Below are 18,174 nucleotides of genomic sequence, written 5' to 3'. Positions count from 1 at the left end.
CTCACCTCTTTTAACCTTTCCTCATAACTCATCCACTGTAGCCCTGGAATTGGCCTAGTCACACTTCTCTGGACTTTTTCCAGCGCTGCTATGTCATTTTTGTAGCCTGCAAATCAAAGCATAATGGCTAAACTGCATTTGAATTAGCCAGAATATACTGATGAGGAGCTCCAACAGATCGAAGGGGAAAAAACACAGAGGAAAACAGAATTGGAGAGACAAAAATGTGCAACTGGAAGATACGGTGATGCAAGGAATGGGTACTAATGGCTACTGAGGAAGAGTTCCTCTGTTGCAGGGAGTGGGATGGGCTGCTAGCTCCTCTGGAAAACTTGAGGCATGAGCCCACTTTTTAATGTCCGGGTGTAATATGTGTTACTGATGAAGACAAATTTTCATCGGTCATAAATTCGTATAGTTCTGGAGACATTTTTCAAATTTTTAAAATTTAAAGTGAGAGAAATAAGCAAAACTCGAATAACCAATTTGGCAGATTTCAATGACCTAAGTTTGCTTATTGTTCTTATTTTTTGGAGTGTTAAATACTCACTTAGTGTTGATGCATGTAAGAGCCATGTGATCGTATGGGGATTATTATTATTTACATGGACAATCACAGGGCACACAATGCAAACCCATGATGTTAGATCTGTAAAGCAGCACCGCTAATGTCTGCCTAGACATCTTACATAAGAGTTATTTATCTATACAAGTACTCAGCTTGCTAGTAAACAACCTTGCCATTGTTGTTATCCTGTGGGTCAACATTTCAGTCTGCTTCAGTTGCAGCTGCGGTGAAATGACTTGCCTTAAATATGTGCAGTGGGCTTCAATAACAGGCAATCAGGAAGACATTTTCTTTTGCTGCTCAGCTGGCGTTAGAAGTCCATGAAGTAATGAGCATCATAAACACAAAGATCCACTTTGAAAAGGTGGTCTTTCTGAGTGTTCACATCTAACCTAAGCGCTACAAGCCGTGACTTTAAAGTACTGTATTGTGTGTTCCTTAAGGAGGCCGATGAAAACTGTAGAAGCTTTGTTTTTCGGGTTTATGTTTACACCCTGGATATGTGCTTTTTTGAACCATTACCTCAAAAGACACAACTGCTCTAAACACCTTTAGACATGTTTGTTTTTGTGCTGATCAAATTCCTTATTTACATCTAAATTCCACCGGTGATGGTGGCTGTGAGTAGTGATGCAATCAAGAAATGTATTCTTACCTCAAGAAACACATTTTCAGGAATGTGTGATGACCCTGTGTTCGGATTCAGCGGGTTGGAAAATGGATGGATATATATATAATATTGGTGTATATATATAATATTGGTTGTACCCTCCCCACTCTGGAACAAATCTATACCTCCCGATGCCGCAAAAAAGCAATAGACATTTCACAGGATTCATCCCATCCCAGTCATTGCCTCTTCCAGCTTTTGCCATCAGGCAAGAGATACAGAGCAGTGAAAACCGGGAGAAACCGCCTTAAAAACAGCTTTTATCCAAAGGCAATCATGGCCCTAAACTCAGAATAAAACTGCTCCATATCATTCTCCCAATGTGCAATATAGACCTTAAGTCAGCCAGTGCAATTTGTATATATAACAAGTGCAATTTGTAAATTTTGTAAAGTACTTTTATTACTATTCGTTTTATTTTCTCTCTTCTTGTCTTTTTAACTCTTCTGCCTCACACTGAGTCGACTGCACCTTCAATTTCGTTGTTCCTTTGTAAAAGTGACAATGACAATAAATATCTATCAATATGTGTGTGTATGGAGAGAAAAATATAAATATATATAATATAAAATGTGATGGGCAGCCATGGCTTCCATACACCATCGGCAGTGCAATACCTTCCCTGGGACACTGGAGGGCAGCTCTCCTGGGTGGCTGTGGCACCATGGTTTCCCACCGGGTATGGTAGGTCTTGGAGTTTGGCACAGCCCTGCTAGGTTCCATGTGGGCCGCTAGGGGGAGATAGAGCTGTACAGCCCTACATTGGGGCTTTCACCACACCTGGGAGTGATTCCAGGGCTAATTAACTCCCAGGACCATCTTAAAAGGAGCCGCCTCACTCCATTCAGGAACAGGAGTTGGGAGGCAGAAAGACAAAGTAGATGACTGGAGGCGAAAAGGCAGCAATTGTTGTTGCCATTTTCTGTATTCTGTTGAGAAGTGGAGAGCAATTGGAAACTGCTTCTCAACAGAAGAATAAACGTGTGTGGTAAACCTGTATCCTGCCTGTCTGGGTCGGGTTAGGGGTGGCTGTACACACCCGGGCTTCACAATAAACATATACATACAGGTGTGGGCAAAAGTACATTTCCAGAACTTTGTGAGTACGCAAAACAGTTTATTCTTGTATTACTATTTATTTGTAGTATTTGTCTTCTTTTTGTTGTTATTGTTATTATTATTTCATATCCTTATTTAGCAAGTAGACTACACAAATGTGTAACATTCTTTTGAGTTAATAAAGCTATTGTAATAATCATAACCTGCATGTCTTTTTCCATACAAGTAACTGTAAACCTACTTTTGCCCACCCTGTGTGTGTGTGTGTGTGTGTGTGTGTGTGTGTGTGTGTGAGAGAATGAATGAGAGATATGGTTAAGTTTGAAAGTGATACTAAAGCAGGAAAAATTGCATATATTCAAGAAATAGTTGTTTAACAGAATACAAGCATGGATAATGAAACTTGAATTTCATTTAAGAAAATGTAGGGTTTTACATGTGGGAAGGAGATATGTTAGGTTTGAATACAAATTGGGTGGTGTGAAATTTGAAAGCTCATTTCATAAGAGGGGTCTGGGAGTTAAAGTGACTCGTCACTATTAGGGCTATCAAATTATACAAAATTAGGGCTTGAATATTCTTTTTAAAAATAAGTAAATATTCAAATACATGCAAATGTAGGTTTAAATTTCTAAGTGGTACATGTACATTTGCATTTAACATGCCTGTGTATACTTTATTATTATTATTATTATTATTATTATTGCTTGTGGTGCATCACTTGCAGCCCTTTATGGTTCATGCACTGATGCAGCCTTCACAAAAACGGGATTTTCTGTGCCAGGAAAGTGGCGTGATCCAAGAGAAGAGTGGAATGTCTGTAATGCATATATGAAACTTATACAAAAATTGTTCCTGATTATTTAAACCCATTAAATGCTGTCATTACTTTAGCCCTTCATGGCCTACCCTCTACTCCGCTGTGTGGCTTTTTACTTATGCTAAAGACGTCAAGTCTGTGCCCATCTCGTGGTACGGTGAGTCTATTCACTTTACGTAAAAGGGGTTTCTGATAGTACTAAATGTTGCGTTGTAGTGATCTTGAAGTAATCCCTCCTCGTAGTGTTTTTATTTGACATGTGATTTCATTACCAGCAATTTAAAAGTTCTGCTACAAAGTTAAAAAAAAAAATACACAGTAACGTTTTAAAACAAATCACAAGCAGCATAGGTTATAGTTCATAAAAAAATATATATGCTTGCAAAACTTAAATCAAATGTTCAGAGCAGCCCAATTTGAGGAATTTGCAGAATGGCACCAGTAGTCAAAGAATGGCATACTGGATTAAACTCTACAGGATTCTTTTCCCCTTTTTAAGTATTAACAAAAAATCACAATATGTAACCTTCATTGTTCATTTCACCTTTGTTTTAGGAACTGTGTGTCAAGCCAGTAGACTCCAGAGGGCACACATTCGTGTTAAAGTAGCTAAGGATGTTTTCCTGACACTGAAAATGCTGTTTAAAATGGTGCAATAAATCTATGTGGTGGTTTTAAAGCCATTATGACGATTAAAAGAAAATCAGAAGTATGGCAGATATTTCCTATTATGTCTAATAAGAAAGGAAACCAATTTGTGCTAGCTACGGTGAATGCTTAACAGTTTTTACAACAGCAAATCGTGGATTTCGGGTTCAAGAATGAAACTGAACAGGGTCAGGAGCAAAACTGTACTTCTGGGGTGCTGGAGACATGTTTAACTTCTGTTGTTGGTACAACCTCTAACCAAAAAAGCACACCAATGCAACAGAAAAATCTGTCCAAACTAAGGATTCCAAATTGTAAAAACGCTGATTGTGAACGTGATATACAAAACTCCCGCCAAATACAAAATTGTTACAGCATAGCATCTCTGGAAATAACACAAAGCTGAAATTAATGGCAAGATAAAAACAAAACAAAAAGCTTTCTTTTACAGTCGAAGGTCAGATGTTGTCTTTGAATAAGAATTTTTTAATGTACTAGGGGGCTCTGCCTCCTGCCCGCTTCGCTTGCCAACCCCCGTGCCTGCACTATGTGCTAGCCTTTTTGCGGTTCTGCTGCTCTCGTATGGAGATGTGGTTGTACAATTTTAAACAGATTTTTTATTTTCATGGGAATTGTTACATATACATAATAGAACTATTTTACATTACAGAGAGTAATTATCAAGATTTCCTTTGTTATCCGTTATCCCCTGAAGATGGACTACATTACCTTTCTTGTATACATCCTTCTTTCTTCAGTAATTCGTGCAGTTTAAGACCAAACGGTGTTAATGGTTGTAGATATTGTAAATTAATGTTTTCATCTTCTGCACCATCACCATCAACTGTTTCAGCAGAGTCTATTCATACGCATTTAACCAATTTGCCGTGTAACAGACCAGCATTTTTTGCGTTAATTCGTTTGACTTCATTGCCAGTGCTAGGATTGCCAGTGTACTCATTTTTTCTGTTGATAACCATTTGTGATGAAATTCTTCAATAAGATTTGGACATAATACGTCTTCTTTAATTGGGAACATAAAGTGAGGAAAACGTTAATATTTATAAGAGCTAGGAAGTGTCTGTCAAAACCATTCACACGAATGAGAGATGAGATTACCGTGTGCGTGGTTGAATATGGTTGAGTGGAGGGAGGGACTTGAAAATATCTCATGGCCAAGGTCTCAACTTGCGGGATTTGAAAAAATCTTTCTAATAAAAAAAAAAAAAATCTTGGGAGGGAGATGAGACGAGACGTGATCTTCTCGGAAGACACTTTGACGTCATGCGAGACAAGGCAGTGAGACAAAAAGACAGCTGCTGTACAGGCTTTTAAATGATCGACACGAAGCGCAACATGCACAACACAGCTCACCAGCAGCAGCAAGACAGCAGCTGATCTGACCTCTTCTCCTTAGCATGCGTTCAGTCCCAATCACAACCCCCCCCCACCCCACAACGCGAGCAGCATTGTATGTCCCGCAAGAAAGAGATTTAACCATGTCAGGGGCCAGAAGTAAAGGACAAAGAGTAGATGGCAAAGTAGAACGTCATAAAGAATTCAAAAACGTTGGTGCGGTACACATGCACAGCAGGTTAGAGATAATGGAAGTATGAAAATTACAAAGTCTCAAAAAAAGGATAGTAAAGTAGTGCTGGGCGGTATACCGGTTCATACCAAAAACCGTTTTTTATTTTTGTTATGATATAGATTTTTCTTATACCGGAAGGAACACCGGTTTAAATAGCCTAAACAACATTCGGAACGTGGTGCAGTGGGAAACTGTTTAAGGGGGACCTTTTTCACTGGTGCACCGCAAAAGACGCATCCAACAGAGTACATGTGTTAGTGGAGGTATTGAACGGTGAAAATGGACAGGGAACATTCTGAAACTGAAGCTGTAGCAGACGATAAAGTTGAACATGATAACACAGAAGAACTTTTGACGAAAAAAGGTGCTGTGTCTGTTATCTGTAGATACTTTGGTTTTAAAAGGTCTGATGTGGAGCATTATGTTCAAATGTATGAATACTGTTTCTATACTACTGGATAATACTGCAAGCCAAGTTGTACTTGTTTTATTTTTATTTTTTTTCAATATTGTGTAATGTATCTGGTTACTGTGTAATACTGTGACGGTGCCGGTCCCCTACAGACTCCCTCTTCCCACATGGGAGTCTGTTGAACCAACACCGTCGATAGTTATGACCGAGATGAGCTGAGAAATCTCATTGAAGCCAGGGGATGTTGGAAAGTGCTCAAGTGCTTTTGTTAAAAACAGTCAAAGTAAAACCAAAAGTGTCCGTTGGACAGTGTTCAGAAAAATACAGTACCCAAATAAATAGCAAATCCATATAGCCAGTGAAATGTGGGGATAAAATCCATAATAAATATATCCGTTAAAATGCAGTCTCTCTCCTCGCCCGATCGCAGCACACCACCTTCTGTCTCCACGGCTCACCCTTCACTGGCGTTGCTGACGGAGCCTTTGCAGCACGAACTGCTTTCTGCCAACCCCTGTTTTGGCTGCCGCCACACTGCGCAGCCAGACCGTCCGAGGTCAGCACACCTCCCGTCTTCCTTCGTGCTCACTCAGTCACTCCTCAGATCCATTTGGAGGTCTTACATTTCGCTCGCCCCACTCCACACGCTTACTCAGTGGGGTGAACCAGCCCCTAGATCGCCTAAGCCTGCACTCCCTCACGGAGCACCAGCTCGTGCTGCCTTCTCCTTCCTGGTGTCTGGATCGTCTCCCATGACTGCCTTTTCCCTTCTTTAACCTCCTTGTGTTCTATCTTTTCTTTTTTCCTTCCCCCATCCTGCCGGCCCATAAATATAGTCTCCGTCCGTGGGCTCAGCGCCTTATTCACACGTCACACTAAGCCGACGAAGCAATTGAGAATGATCAGATGCGACTCGCCCCGATCACCTCATCAACTCCCTGCGGTCGAGCAATCGCGCCCACGAAGACAGACACGGCGAACTGGATTTAAAAACAGACCTTTTTTTTTGTTTGTTTTTTTGACCCACTAAACAACAAAAAGTATTATAAATACAAGTTGCAGTTTTATTATTTTTTATTATATATTATATAACTTAGCTTGAATCAAGGTCTATATTAATGCAATTTGCCTTAATGACGGTTCAGTTGGTAAAGATGTCATCTCCAAGTTGCACTTGTTTTATTTTAGTTTGGTGAATACTGTGTAATGTACCTAGGCTTGAAGTTTTGATGTAATAATAGTGCAACTTCCAGTAATAATACTATTTATTTTATTGTTATTATTTATTAGTTTATATATTATGCAGTTTAATGATGGTAAAGTTGTTTAAAAAGTCACTTTAACATGTCAGTGGACAGAGATTGTTAACATTAACAAAGTGTAGTTGGTTTACAAAAAATATTTGCCATTTATTCCTTTTCTAAGACATGTTCAGTGCAATACAATTAAATGCCTCTTTGGATGGTTGACAATATGTTGTCAAAGTTTTAGTTTAAGCAGTTTGCAAAATTTGTTCAATAAAAAGGTTCTATATTTTGACAGCAACTGTCATGCAGTGTGATTCCTTCTCTTCATTAGTGCCCCCCGCCCTTTGAAAACTATCACTTTATGGAGCCATGCAAACCTGTATTAATACTTGTGTGCACATTAAAATGTTTTTTTGTACAATGTACAATTCTCATGACAGTGTAATAGGTTATTCTTTGCCAGTCTACTGCAGTAATTGCAGTGGAATATGTGATTAACTCATGCATGGGAAAAAAATACCGTTGAATACTGTGAAACCGGTACAATCTTGAAAAATACCATGATATAGAATTTTGGTCATACCGCCCAGCACTATAGTAAAGATTGCATTAGTGCAAACAAATGGAAATTATTACTCGGTGAAATAACGGAACAGCGAAAAGAGATTGAATATTTTGTTCGGATTTAAACTTTAAGTTGGAGACTTGTAGAGCGTCTAATTCATGTTGCCAGCAAGAATTAAACGATTCCAAAAACGTGGTTGCGGTATGAAGTCCCGCGAGACGGAGACTTTTAACATGAGATTCTTTCATGTCACGCCCTACTTACAACTATTTTCAAACAAGACCACGGTCATCTAACCTCAGTCGTGTGAATGCTTTTGTCGTCAGACACAGTTCCTGTACTCTCACTTCTTATAAATATTATCAGGACAATAATTTTATACGTTCTAGATGACACATCAACAACTAAGTGAAAAAGAAAGAGCATGGACTAACATTTGAGAAAGACATTTTATTTATTAGAGAGAAAGAAATGATATTCACTCACAGGCAGATATACGTTGCGTTGTCACGATGCAAGTCCAAACACGGAATCAAAATTCAATGTGATCTTGAAGAAAAGTTAATTCCAAATATTTTTTTTTTACGAAAGTTTGAAAGTAAAAGTGAAATTAATGCATATGTAACAATTCCCATGAAAATAACAATCTCTTTAAATAGTATATCCAGTAAACTAAACCCGGGGGTGGGTGAGCGATGCGAGCAGGGGGCGGACCCCCCTAGTCTTCCAAGAAATTCTCATCTTGTTGCAAGATTTTTTTATATAATAGAGAGATATATTTGAATGATAACTGAATACACTGCAGAAAATTACATGCAAAAAATAGACACAAAAACTTCAAATGGGAGTTGTATTGCTATTGTTTAGCAAAAAATTCTGCTAATGAGGTAAGCAAAATTTACTTGACAAGATTTCTTAAAGTAAGCTAAATGATCAAAAATACTGTTTTTTTTTTTGATAAGTCAATAATTCTTACAATAAGGAAAACAAGATTTAATGTCATGATGTAAATACTTTTCCCTTGCTTAGGTTTCATTTTTTTGCAGTGTAGTGATTGTTCTGCTGGTCCTAGTCACTATCTTTACCAGAAGGCATTAGGACAACTAAGCGTATATTGGACGATGTGTTGTGTAAAAGTCAGAGGTTATGCTTAAACTTTATAACGCACTGGTGGGGCATCACCTGGAATACTAGGTGCAGTTTTGGTCTCCATATTATAAGAAAAAAAACAAAAGACATAGCAGTGCTAGAGAAAGTCTAGTGGAGAGCGACTAGGGAGTTTGAAGCAAACCGATTTAAGAGGTGACACTACTGAAGTGTTTAAAATTATGAAAGGAGTTTGTGCAGTGGATATGGGGCCATTGCTCAGTGCCGTAGCTGGAGTTCGTGCCCCTCGGGGCAGAGCTTCAATTTGCCGCCCTCCAACATATCGGAATATGTTAACCTATTTAAATAGAAAATTAAAATGATGTATAGAGAAAAACGAAGATAACTTTGCATAGATTTATTCATATATAGGAACAGCAATAATTTTTCACATATAATTATTTATAAGCATCAACTAGACAAGAATATAATATAGATGCACTGATAAGCCGTGTTCTAATTATTAGTTATGCTGCGAAAATGAGAACTAGTGTAGCATACAAGTGATAGGTGGGGATGTTTTCTGCGCAGAGCAAGAACGCATTCGGATTGATAATGAAACGAAATGATAAATTGTAAATTAGTTGTTTATCTTCCTAGAAATTATTATTGGTGTAATGTTTATTTTTGTTATTGCCTCATAAATTTCAACTGCTGTGTCTGATGACGTCACAGAAGGACAGTCAGAAAATTATGTTTGAAGCATTTGTGGATAAAAATCTGAGAATTTTACATTTTTCATTCATGAGTGATATTTTTCCGAACCCTGCTGCTTACACACGAATTGTACTGAGCCGTTTGGCCAATAATGCCACCCCCAAAAATTTGCCACCCTTGGTAGACTGCCCCCTCCTCCCGCCCCTATCTACGCCACGGCCATTGCTTTAAAATAAGTTCAACAAGAACACAAAGACACAATTGCAAACTTATTAAGGGTAAATTTTGCACCAACGTTAGCACGTATTTCTTTATTCACAGATAGCCTTAGACACGGAATAAATAACAAGGAATGTGGTAGAGAGTGAGATGTTAGGAACCTTCAAAACTCAACTTGATGTTATTTTGGAAAAATTATGTGGATAGGATTGGCAAGCTTTGTTGGGCCGAATGGCCTGTTCTTGTCAAAATCTTTGCAAATAATTGTTAGATGTGATTTTTTTTTTTTTTTTTTTTTTTTTTGTGGTTCAGTTTTGTGCAAATTATTTGAGTAATGTACAAAGGAAATACTAGTTTAATGTTATGTTAATGTATTCTGTTTTATTAATACAAAACTAGGAACATAATGCAGAGCAATATCCTTGTTGGTGTAAATGCTTAGTATGTAGTAAAGCTGAGAGAAATACATTTTTTATTTCGATATTTCAAGCTAGTACCACAGTCCCTTCACCTCACATTTTCTATGCCACACAACATGCCTTTGCTGTCAGTGATATCAATACGGTAGTTTCATGGTTGTGGCAGGAGTATTTATTATATTTTAGTACCACAGTAATGAAAGCTCTCTGTGTGATATGTCAGCGGTGTTGTTTATAGGCCACATCTCCTATTGCAACTAACACAGTAAATAGAACATCAAAATAGTTTGCCAAATAGAGGTTGGTGTATCACTCAATCGTGACAGAGTTTGCACTTGCATGAGCTCGGCTAATTTTACTGTACATTCATGTGCTGACCCATTTTTAAAGAAACACTGAGGGGATGTGTGCCTGGCATTGGGTTGATTGTCAGGTCCCAGTTGGTTGGCACTACGGGAGTGTGTGCATGAGTTGCTCCTGCAGTAGACTGGCAGCCTCTCCAAAAGTGGTCTCCTGCTGTGCTTATGAAGCTGCCAGGATGTGACCATGAGTTGATGGACTTTTCTTTTTGTAGAGCATGTCCTGTTTGTTGATTGTTGCATAGTTGGTGTCGATATTTGTAGCACAGATACCTGACTTGTAAAAATGGTGTTTTTGTCTAGACCGGTTTGCGCCGATGTGGAATGGATTGTGGGAAATGCAGTGTGTATATGTAGACGCTGTACTTCTAAAACAAGAAATGAAGGATGTTTTGGGACCTTTTTGTTCCCCACTAACTTTATCATTGGCAGCACCCAAAAACCCTTTATAAACTGAATTAACGAATGTTGGGCTGGTGGTGGGTATTTTTTCCCCACATTCTTGTCTGTAGTTGCTCTTTGTGGAGGAGGTGCACCTCAGAAGGTCATTCACTCCTGGACTCTGATGGTAGGACTGTTTCCATTATCCATTTTTTTCCCCCAAGAAGTAGTTTATCAAAGGGGATTATTCCACCACATCTTTACATCTAATAATTGTGGTTTGCACTTCAGGATCCATACCAATCACTTACAGCAAAGACTTTTTAGGACTGTGTATATTGTTTTGGGGGTGTTCGTGACACTCTCTTTTTTTTATGGTTATCATTACCTTTTTCGCTGTGTTTGTAAGTAGTTACATTTATATTTAGAGCTTAATATGTTTAATCAATTTTGACATTTTTTTGTATGTTTTGGTAATATTGGGGTGTTGAGGTGTAAAATACCGTAGGGCTTAGGTGTTGGCCTAATTCCATCTGTCCATCATTCTACAAGTGTAGGGTTTCATTGCCACGCTAATCTGTTGGCAACCTGGGTACTCCCCAGAAGTCAGGGTTTGCTACAACCTTGTCTGTAAAATGAGGCCTACAGCTTGGGCATTGGATCACATCAACCCCCCCATTTATCACGTTTTAGCATCACCAGATATTCTTTGCAGTCATGACCAATACGTCACCAGACATCAGCTCTGTGCCAGCTGGTTTGAAAATTGTTAGTGATCGTAAGTTACAATGTGAGGTGTGCAGTGATTGATCTCGACCTCCCTTTTTTTACTTACAGTACATGCTTGTTGGAGCCCCCTCCATTTTAAATCTTTAATGTTAAACATGGTAAATATTCTCAACTTCAGCTCATGTTTATATATAGCCGTCCCCCATGGCTCCACCCGCATAGTAGTGAAACAGGACAAACTTTAAAAATCAATAAAAAGGTATCGCTAGCTAAGCGGAGACAAGGTACACTCCAACACGTGACGTGGCGAGAGGTAGACTGACTCCCCATTCATGATGTCGTGCTCCCCTAGGCCCGCAGCCTCTGTCTCGGATTCGCGCAAATAAATCTGTGCCGCAAGCGAACTGTGATACTTGGCGCAATTCGAAGTCGCAGAATCAACCAGAATGTTCAGGCAAATTCTAGAAAAAAACACGATCTAAGTCCGTTAAGTAGTTCTCTTGTTCGCTGGCTAAGCGGATGTAAGACACGCTCCAGGCTAGTGCGTGAGTGAGGAGGTCCCCTCCCCTCGGCCCACTGCATACCTCTTTCAGATTTGTGCAAATGAATCAGTACTACAAGCGAACTGTGATTCTTAGCGAAATGAGAGAAGTTGCAAAATCAACCAGAATGTTAGAGGCAAATTCTGGAAAAAAAACCTGATCTAAATCCGTGAAGTAGTTCTCTCGTGAAAATCGAACAGACGTTGGATTTTATATGTATATCGAGATATATAAAATATATGTATGTGAGAGTTTATATACATTAATAAAATTATGTATGCATATGTAATGCATCTTGACATTGAGTGGAAGATGGACTGCCAATGAGAGACCAGCAGAAGAGCCTAAATGCACATGACGGCAAAGAAGGAAGCCTCTTCCTTCTGAACGAGATGTACATTTTTTCAGCAGTCTGAAGTTAGAGTTGAGGACATGAATTGGTGGCCTCTTTTGTGTGTGTGTGTGTGTGTGTCGTCTGTGCCAGTGATAACACACAACTATCTCATTGAGATGTGGGAGAAAACTTGGAGTACCCTGAAGACAACCCACACAGACATGGGGAGACAATGCAAAGTCTGCACAGACGGCAGCTGGCTGTTGATGGCAAACTCAGGATGGTGGATCCTGCCTGCCTGGCACATAAAATGCAATCTTGGAATGACTGGTATTAGCAGGGAGCCTTTCTATGGCAAAGTCGAGTCAAGTTGATTTTTGAATAGCGGTCTGTAGTGAGTGCATGCTCAGAGTGCTGTAACAAGTTCACAGGTTAGATATGTCATAAATAAACTGTACAAGTTACAAAATGTGCAAACCTACAAATAGATTAGTTTAAATATACGGTAAAAAAAGCAACTTCAAATTGATCAACACAAAAGGATCTTAACTAAAGACGTCACCATACCAGATTTGTATCCGATGCTAATACCAGTGAAATGTCAAGATATTTGATACCTACATGTATATGACACCACGGCAAAAACAGAAATCCCTTTCACTGGCTTTTTAATTACAAGTACCTCCATTATTCAAGTGGACAATATTGATTCTTCTTTGTAATAGAATATGAAATATATAAATACTAATGGTAAATGGCAAATTTTAAAATAACTGTTTCTCAATAAAGTAGTTGCCTAGAAGACAGTTTCTTGTAGCACATAAATGTACTGTATTTCATTATTCTGAAAAGGTAACTGACTTGAAACTTCACCTTTAAGTGCTTAGCAGTGGTGAAGTTTACCACCCAGTATTTACTGTAAGCACCCTAAAACTGCTAAAAATCTGACTTTAAGGTGCTTTATTTCACTTTCTACTAAGATGGCCTTTGCATTTAAATGTGTTACTAATTGTCTTGTGTAGGTGAAACGGAAACTTGACTTGGAGACAGATCACCAGTATGTTGCTGAACCCAGGCACTACTCGAGGGGCAGAGGCCGCTCATCTGAAAGAGGTCAGTGTCCCGTCATACACGGTAAAGAAGCTTTCAAGCCTAATTTCACTTCTCGCATGTCTTATTTACAAATCTTGTACATCGTTGCAATGATCAGATTTGGTTAACTGAGGAGCTGGGCCAGTCACTTCCAGTACAATCACTGGATGTTGATCTGTAGGATTAAATAACTTGGACAATTAAGTGTTAGGTTTGAATGAAGAGTTCCCCTTTTGGCAGGGCATAAGCAGAATGGGTATGTGGGTGGTACAGAACCAGACCATGACCCGGCAGGAGACTTTTGAATAGTAGCATATAACACTAACCTCTGCATGCTGCGAGGGCTGGCTGGGACTACCAGAGGGTCTTAGGAATTCAAGCTTGCAGACAACGTCACTAAAGGGAATTTTCCAGACAGCATAAGATGGGTCCTGTGCCATTGTCAGCTGGCAAGCCCAACAAGTTAGATGTAGAGACCTGATGAAAATCGGTGCATAGACATCTTAAAAGTTGTAATGGGTGTCTGTCCCTTTTTGGAAAAAAAAATGCAGTGGCGCAGTTCCTTTTTGAGCCAGTAGAGGACATTGTAGACTTACGGTCATTTAGTTTTTAACAAGACATTTTCAAGTTCATTTAATTCTAAATCTCTTGGATGAAGGGGTCCAGAGCATGTCCCAGCAGGGGCACCAGTGTATTGAAGTGTGCCCTCCTACACTGAGCCACTTTCTAATTGCCAGTTAACTCAAAATGCGTGTTTTGGTGGTTCTGGAGGGAGCAAAAGTAGAGCCCTCGAAAGCAGGAAAGAGCAATACAAACCCCATACAGACAAAGGTTCAAATCCAGCATGCTGAACCCGTGAGACCCCCAGTGTCACCCTGGAGTTTTATAGGCTATGATGTCTAATTGACTTTAAAGGGAGGGTGGGGTTTGAGTGAGGAGTGAGTAAGAGTAAGGGCTCACTTGGCAACGATGAAGAGAGTATGGTAGAAAGGAATAATCCCTGAAACAATCATTTAGGGAAATTTTTGCAGGATGTTTAAAATTATATTATTATTAATTAAATTATTATAATTAAGTAAAAACTGAATATTTTTGTCAGTTCTTTTCAGGGAAGCTGCATTTGATTTATTTACCCTGCGCCTGCATTGGCTATCAGATGATGGCTTCAGTAGCCCCACCACAAGTCCGCACACAGCCCAACCTTTTAAAACTAAAGCAGAAATAGGCAGCTATTTATTTTATATAACGTTGACGTATATGGTGCCACGTACTAGGAAGCAGCCTTTCAGGATGAATACCCACCCAGTGCTTTTATTCGTTTCGGTCAGCTCTCTTTCCTTTCTTTTAAATATCATTTCCAGTAATATTTGTTTAGATATCGGCTGAAATAGGATAAAACTGTTTCTTTCTTCCTACAGTGTCATGGACCGACTAAAGCACCCTGACAGTCTGACTGCTTATCTAAGAACACCATGAGGCTCAATCGTATTTTATTGTGCTAAATTCTGCATGTTGTTTTATTCTGTTGATTTTTTTTTTGTACTATCTTTAGTTACAGTTTATTTCCCTTTTTATATTTGTTACTGAGAGAATAAGTTCAGACTGATTACAGATGGCAGATAAATTATTTCTGTGTTTGTAGACTGATGGCTGAAATGACCTGGTCAGTTTAAGAGTTTAGTTCAAACCAGGGGTTGTCATTGAATAGCGGCTGTCAGGGCTGTGGAGTCCGTCGAGTAAACCTCCGACTCCTCAATTTATGAAACCACTGACTCCAACAGCTCTAATTGTTATTTAAACCAAAAATACAGAACTAGACAAAGGTTTGGGGGCACTCAGAATTTTGTTTTTGATAGAAATTGATCCCTTTTATTGTGAAGATACCATTACATTGATTTTAAACTGTAGCCAAGGCATTAGTAGGGTGTATAATTCCTATTATTACTTGACATGACTGATTTCTAACTTGTTATTCTTATGTGACTGCAATGCCCCATTTTCAGCAGCAATTCCCTCAATGTCCAAATGGTACACTCCCTCAACTTATCCTTAATTAGTCATAGGTTTCTCTAATAACCAATTAGTGTTAACATTTCTAATTACTATCTGTTCACACGTGTTACAAGGTACTGGCAATCCTAAAGTTCAGTTCTGGGTTTAGGACCCCAAACCTTTACGCAGTAGTGTATTGACCTTGTTGACTGAAAGCACACGACATACAAGATACAAAGAGCATTTGATCAGTACCCACCCAAATCACCAGGCTACTTTTTAGCACCCCAGCCTATTAAAGTTTGGGTTTAAAGGCTGCAGCGTTGCCATTGTGGCTTTTTTATACTATTTATTAAAGACATTACAAACACTGAGTAACATTAAACAAAAGCAACACTTAAACATTAAAAATGTATCAGAAGACTAGAAGAAAAAATCGTTTATTTGAATTGGTATATGACAAATTGGAAATTTTAACACATTATATTACCGTTTATACATTTAGTCGGTGTGTCTGATTCCAGTCACCCAATAATTGCTTCCGACTCCAGCTCCTTGACTTTGACTCCACACCCCTGGTAGCTGCCACAATGTCACTCTAGCACCAAGATATAAGACTGTTGGTAATAAACTAAATCATATAGTGCCTTTTGTTTCTTTGTCTCAGATATGTTGCCTTTTGCATTATGTTTATCTGCATCATTACAAGACAAACTCTAAGACAGGCAGACAAGAAAAGACAGTATAACTTTAAAAAGATGGCCATGCGAGGTCCTGTGTAAGACCGATAAATGACTGACGAAACTTGTCTTAACTGTGCCTTTCATATCTATCAGTCTGTCTGAAAGTTATTTTAGAACTATATAAAACCAGCCATCCCCCGCGGCTCCACCAGCGTATTAGTGAAAAAGGACAATGAGGAGGGCCCTGCCCGGCTTCCCACTCCCCTCGGCCCACAGCCTCTGTCTCAGATTAGCGTGAATATATCGCTCCTGCAAGCGAACTATGATTCTTAGCGCGATGTCACAAAATCAACCAGAATGCTCAAGCAAATTCTAGAAAAAAAAAAACCTGATCTAAATCCGTTAAGTAGTTCTCTCGTTCGCTAGCTAAGCGGAGGGAAAGTACACACCCCGAGACAGATGCTTGAGTGAGGAGGGCCCGGCCTGCTGTGTCTCTCTCGATTCGTGCGAATAAATCGGTAACGCAACCAAACTGTGATACTTAGCATGATGAGAGAAGTCGCAAAATCAACCGGAATGTTCAAGCAAATTATATATATATATATAATATATATATATAAAAAACGGATCTAAATACATTAAGTAGTTCTCTCGTGAAAAACAGACAGACAGACGTTGGATTTTTTTAAATATCTTTTTATATAATACGCAACCGTGGCTGTTCATTTGTCTGTCCAGGATTATAAATCACCTGTAGCTCGCAAACCGTTTCACCTATTGACCTGAAATTTGCTACACATATACTACGTGATGCCTACTGTCCACTTTCAGGGTGATGATTGACCTCCAAGGTCAAAGATCAACCCAGGAAGGTCAAGGTCAAAAATCAGATAACCTATAGCCTGAAATTTGGTACACATATACTACGATGAAACTCTGCACTACAGCTTTATATTAAAAGCAAAGAGTGTTGGATTTATTACTCATTTTATTGTTGAATCAACTCTCGGATGCGTACGGGCGCGGAGTAAGTATGGTCAAGTCAAGTGTATCCACTGCATGTTATTGAGCAGTACGCCTTTACTGGTATATTATATATAGTGTGGAAATAAAAAAGAAACTCCACAAAAATAAAGGTTTGGGGACCATCCCCGTATATTGTCCTACAGACAAAATAAAGCAAAAATGGCAAAATAATTGATCAAAGTACTGTATTCAAGCATTTGACAAAGTTCATGGAACAAGATGGCGTTTATATACAGAATTGAATTATGGGAACAGGAAATGGTTGGCAGGAAGTGACATCATTCGGACTGGCCGACCATTTTGGAACCCGGAAGTAGAGGCAATTATTTTTCTTCGGGTTTTCTGTTGAGAGATGAAGAGATTCAGGCAAGTACCACGTGACAAACCCCTTATCTCGTGATATTTCACTCACGTTTAGGCTTTTTGACTGCCTCCTAATCGCACGTGTATGACAATAGATATATAGAGAGCGGGAGATGTTAACAAGTGTTCTTTCTAAAATCCAGGTTTGAAGTCTCCTGGAGAAAAGTCTCGCTATGACACTTCCCTGAACCTGACAACCAAACGCTTTTTGGAGCTGTTGTCTCAGTCCCCTGATGGTGTGGTGGACCTCAACGTGGCTTCGCAGATACTGAAAGTTCAAAAGAGGCGCATCTACGACATCACAAATGTACTTGAGGGGATCCAGCTAATAACCAAGAAGTCCAAGAATAACATCCAGTGGCTGTAAGTGGCTCTCTTGTGTTTGCCAACAAAAATCGTGCACATTGTAAATATTTAGAGGTTCTGGTTGCAATTCAACCACAAGAGAAAATGCCATTTCCCGCCCACCAGGTTAATTTTTTTCGTTTTATACAGTTGACTAAAACCAATGTCGCATTACATGACTTCTAGTCATTGGGTATGTCAGACTTGCCAACAGACGTTGCTGACCTCATCATCAAACCATGTCAGTCAGTACAGCTGAAAATTGCTGGCCATGTCTCATTTAGTGACTGCTTGCCAAACTTCCAGC

The 18,174-nt window shown here is 39.2% G+C and overlaps 1 protein-coding gene across 1 annotated transcript in view; it reads left to right on the top strand.

Annotated features, from left to right (window-relative positions):
• e2f1 (E2F transcription factor 1) overlaps positions 1-18,174 on the top strand; it is a 32,322-nt gene that overhangs the window by 3,307 nt on the left and 10,841 nt on the right. Inside the window, exons 2-3 of the mRNA XM_028812393.2 lie at positions 13,389-13,479; positions 17,666-17,885. Of these exons, the coding sequence (XP_028668226.1) occupies positions 13,389-13,479; positions 17,666-17,885 (311 nt within the window). The remainder of the gene's footprint in view (positions 1-13,388; positions 13,480-17,665; positions 17,886-18,174) is intronic.

Source organism: Erpetoichthys calabaricus, chromosome 10 (genome assembly GCF_900747795.2).
Source record: "Erpetoichthys calabaricus chromosome 10, fErpCal1.3, whole genome shotgun sequence".
NCBI lineage: Eukaryota > Metazoa > Chordata > Cladistia > Polypteriformes > Polypteridae > Erpetoichthys > Erpetoichthys calabaricus.
Note: the sequence above shows the minus strand (reverse complement) of the source record. Positions and strands in the feature narration are given on the sequence as shown.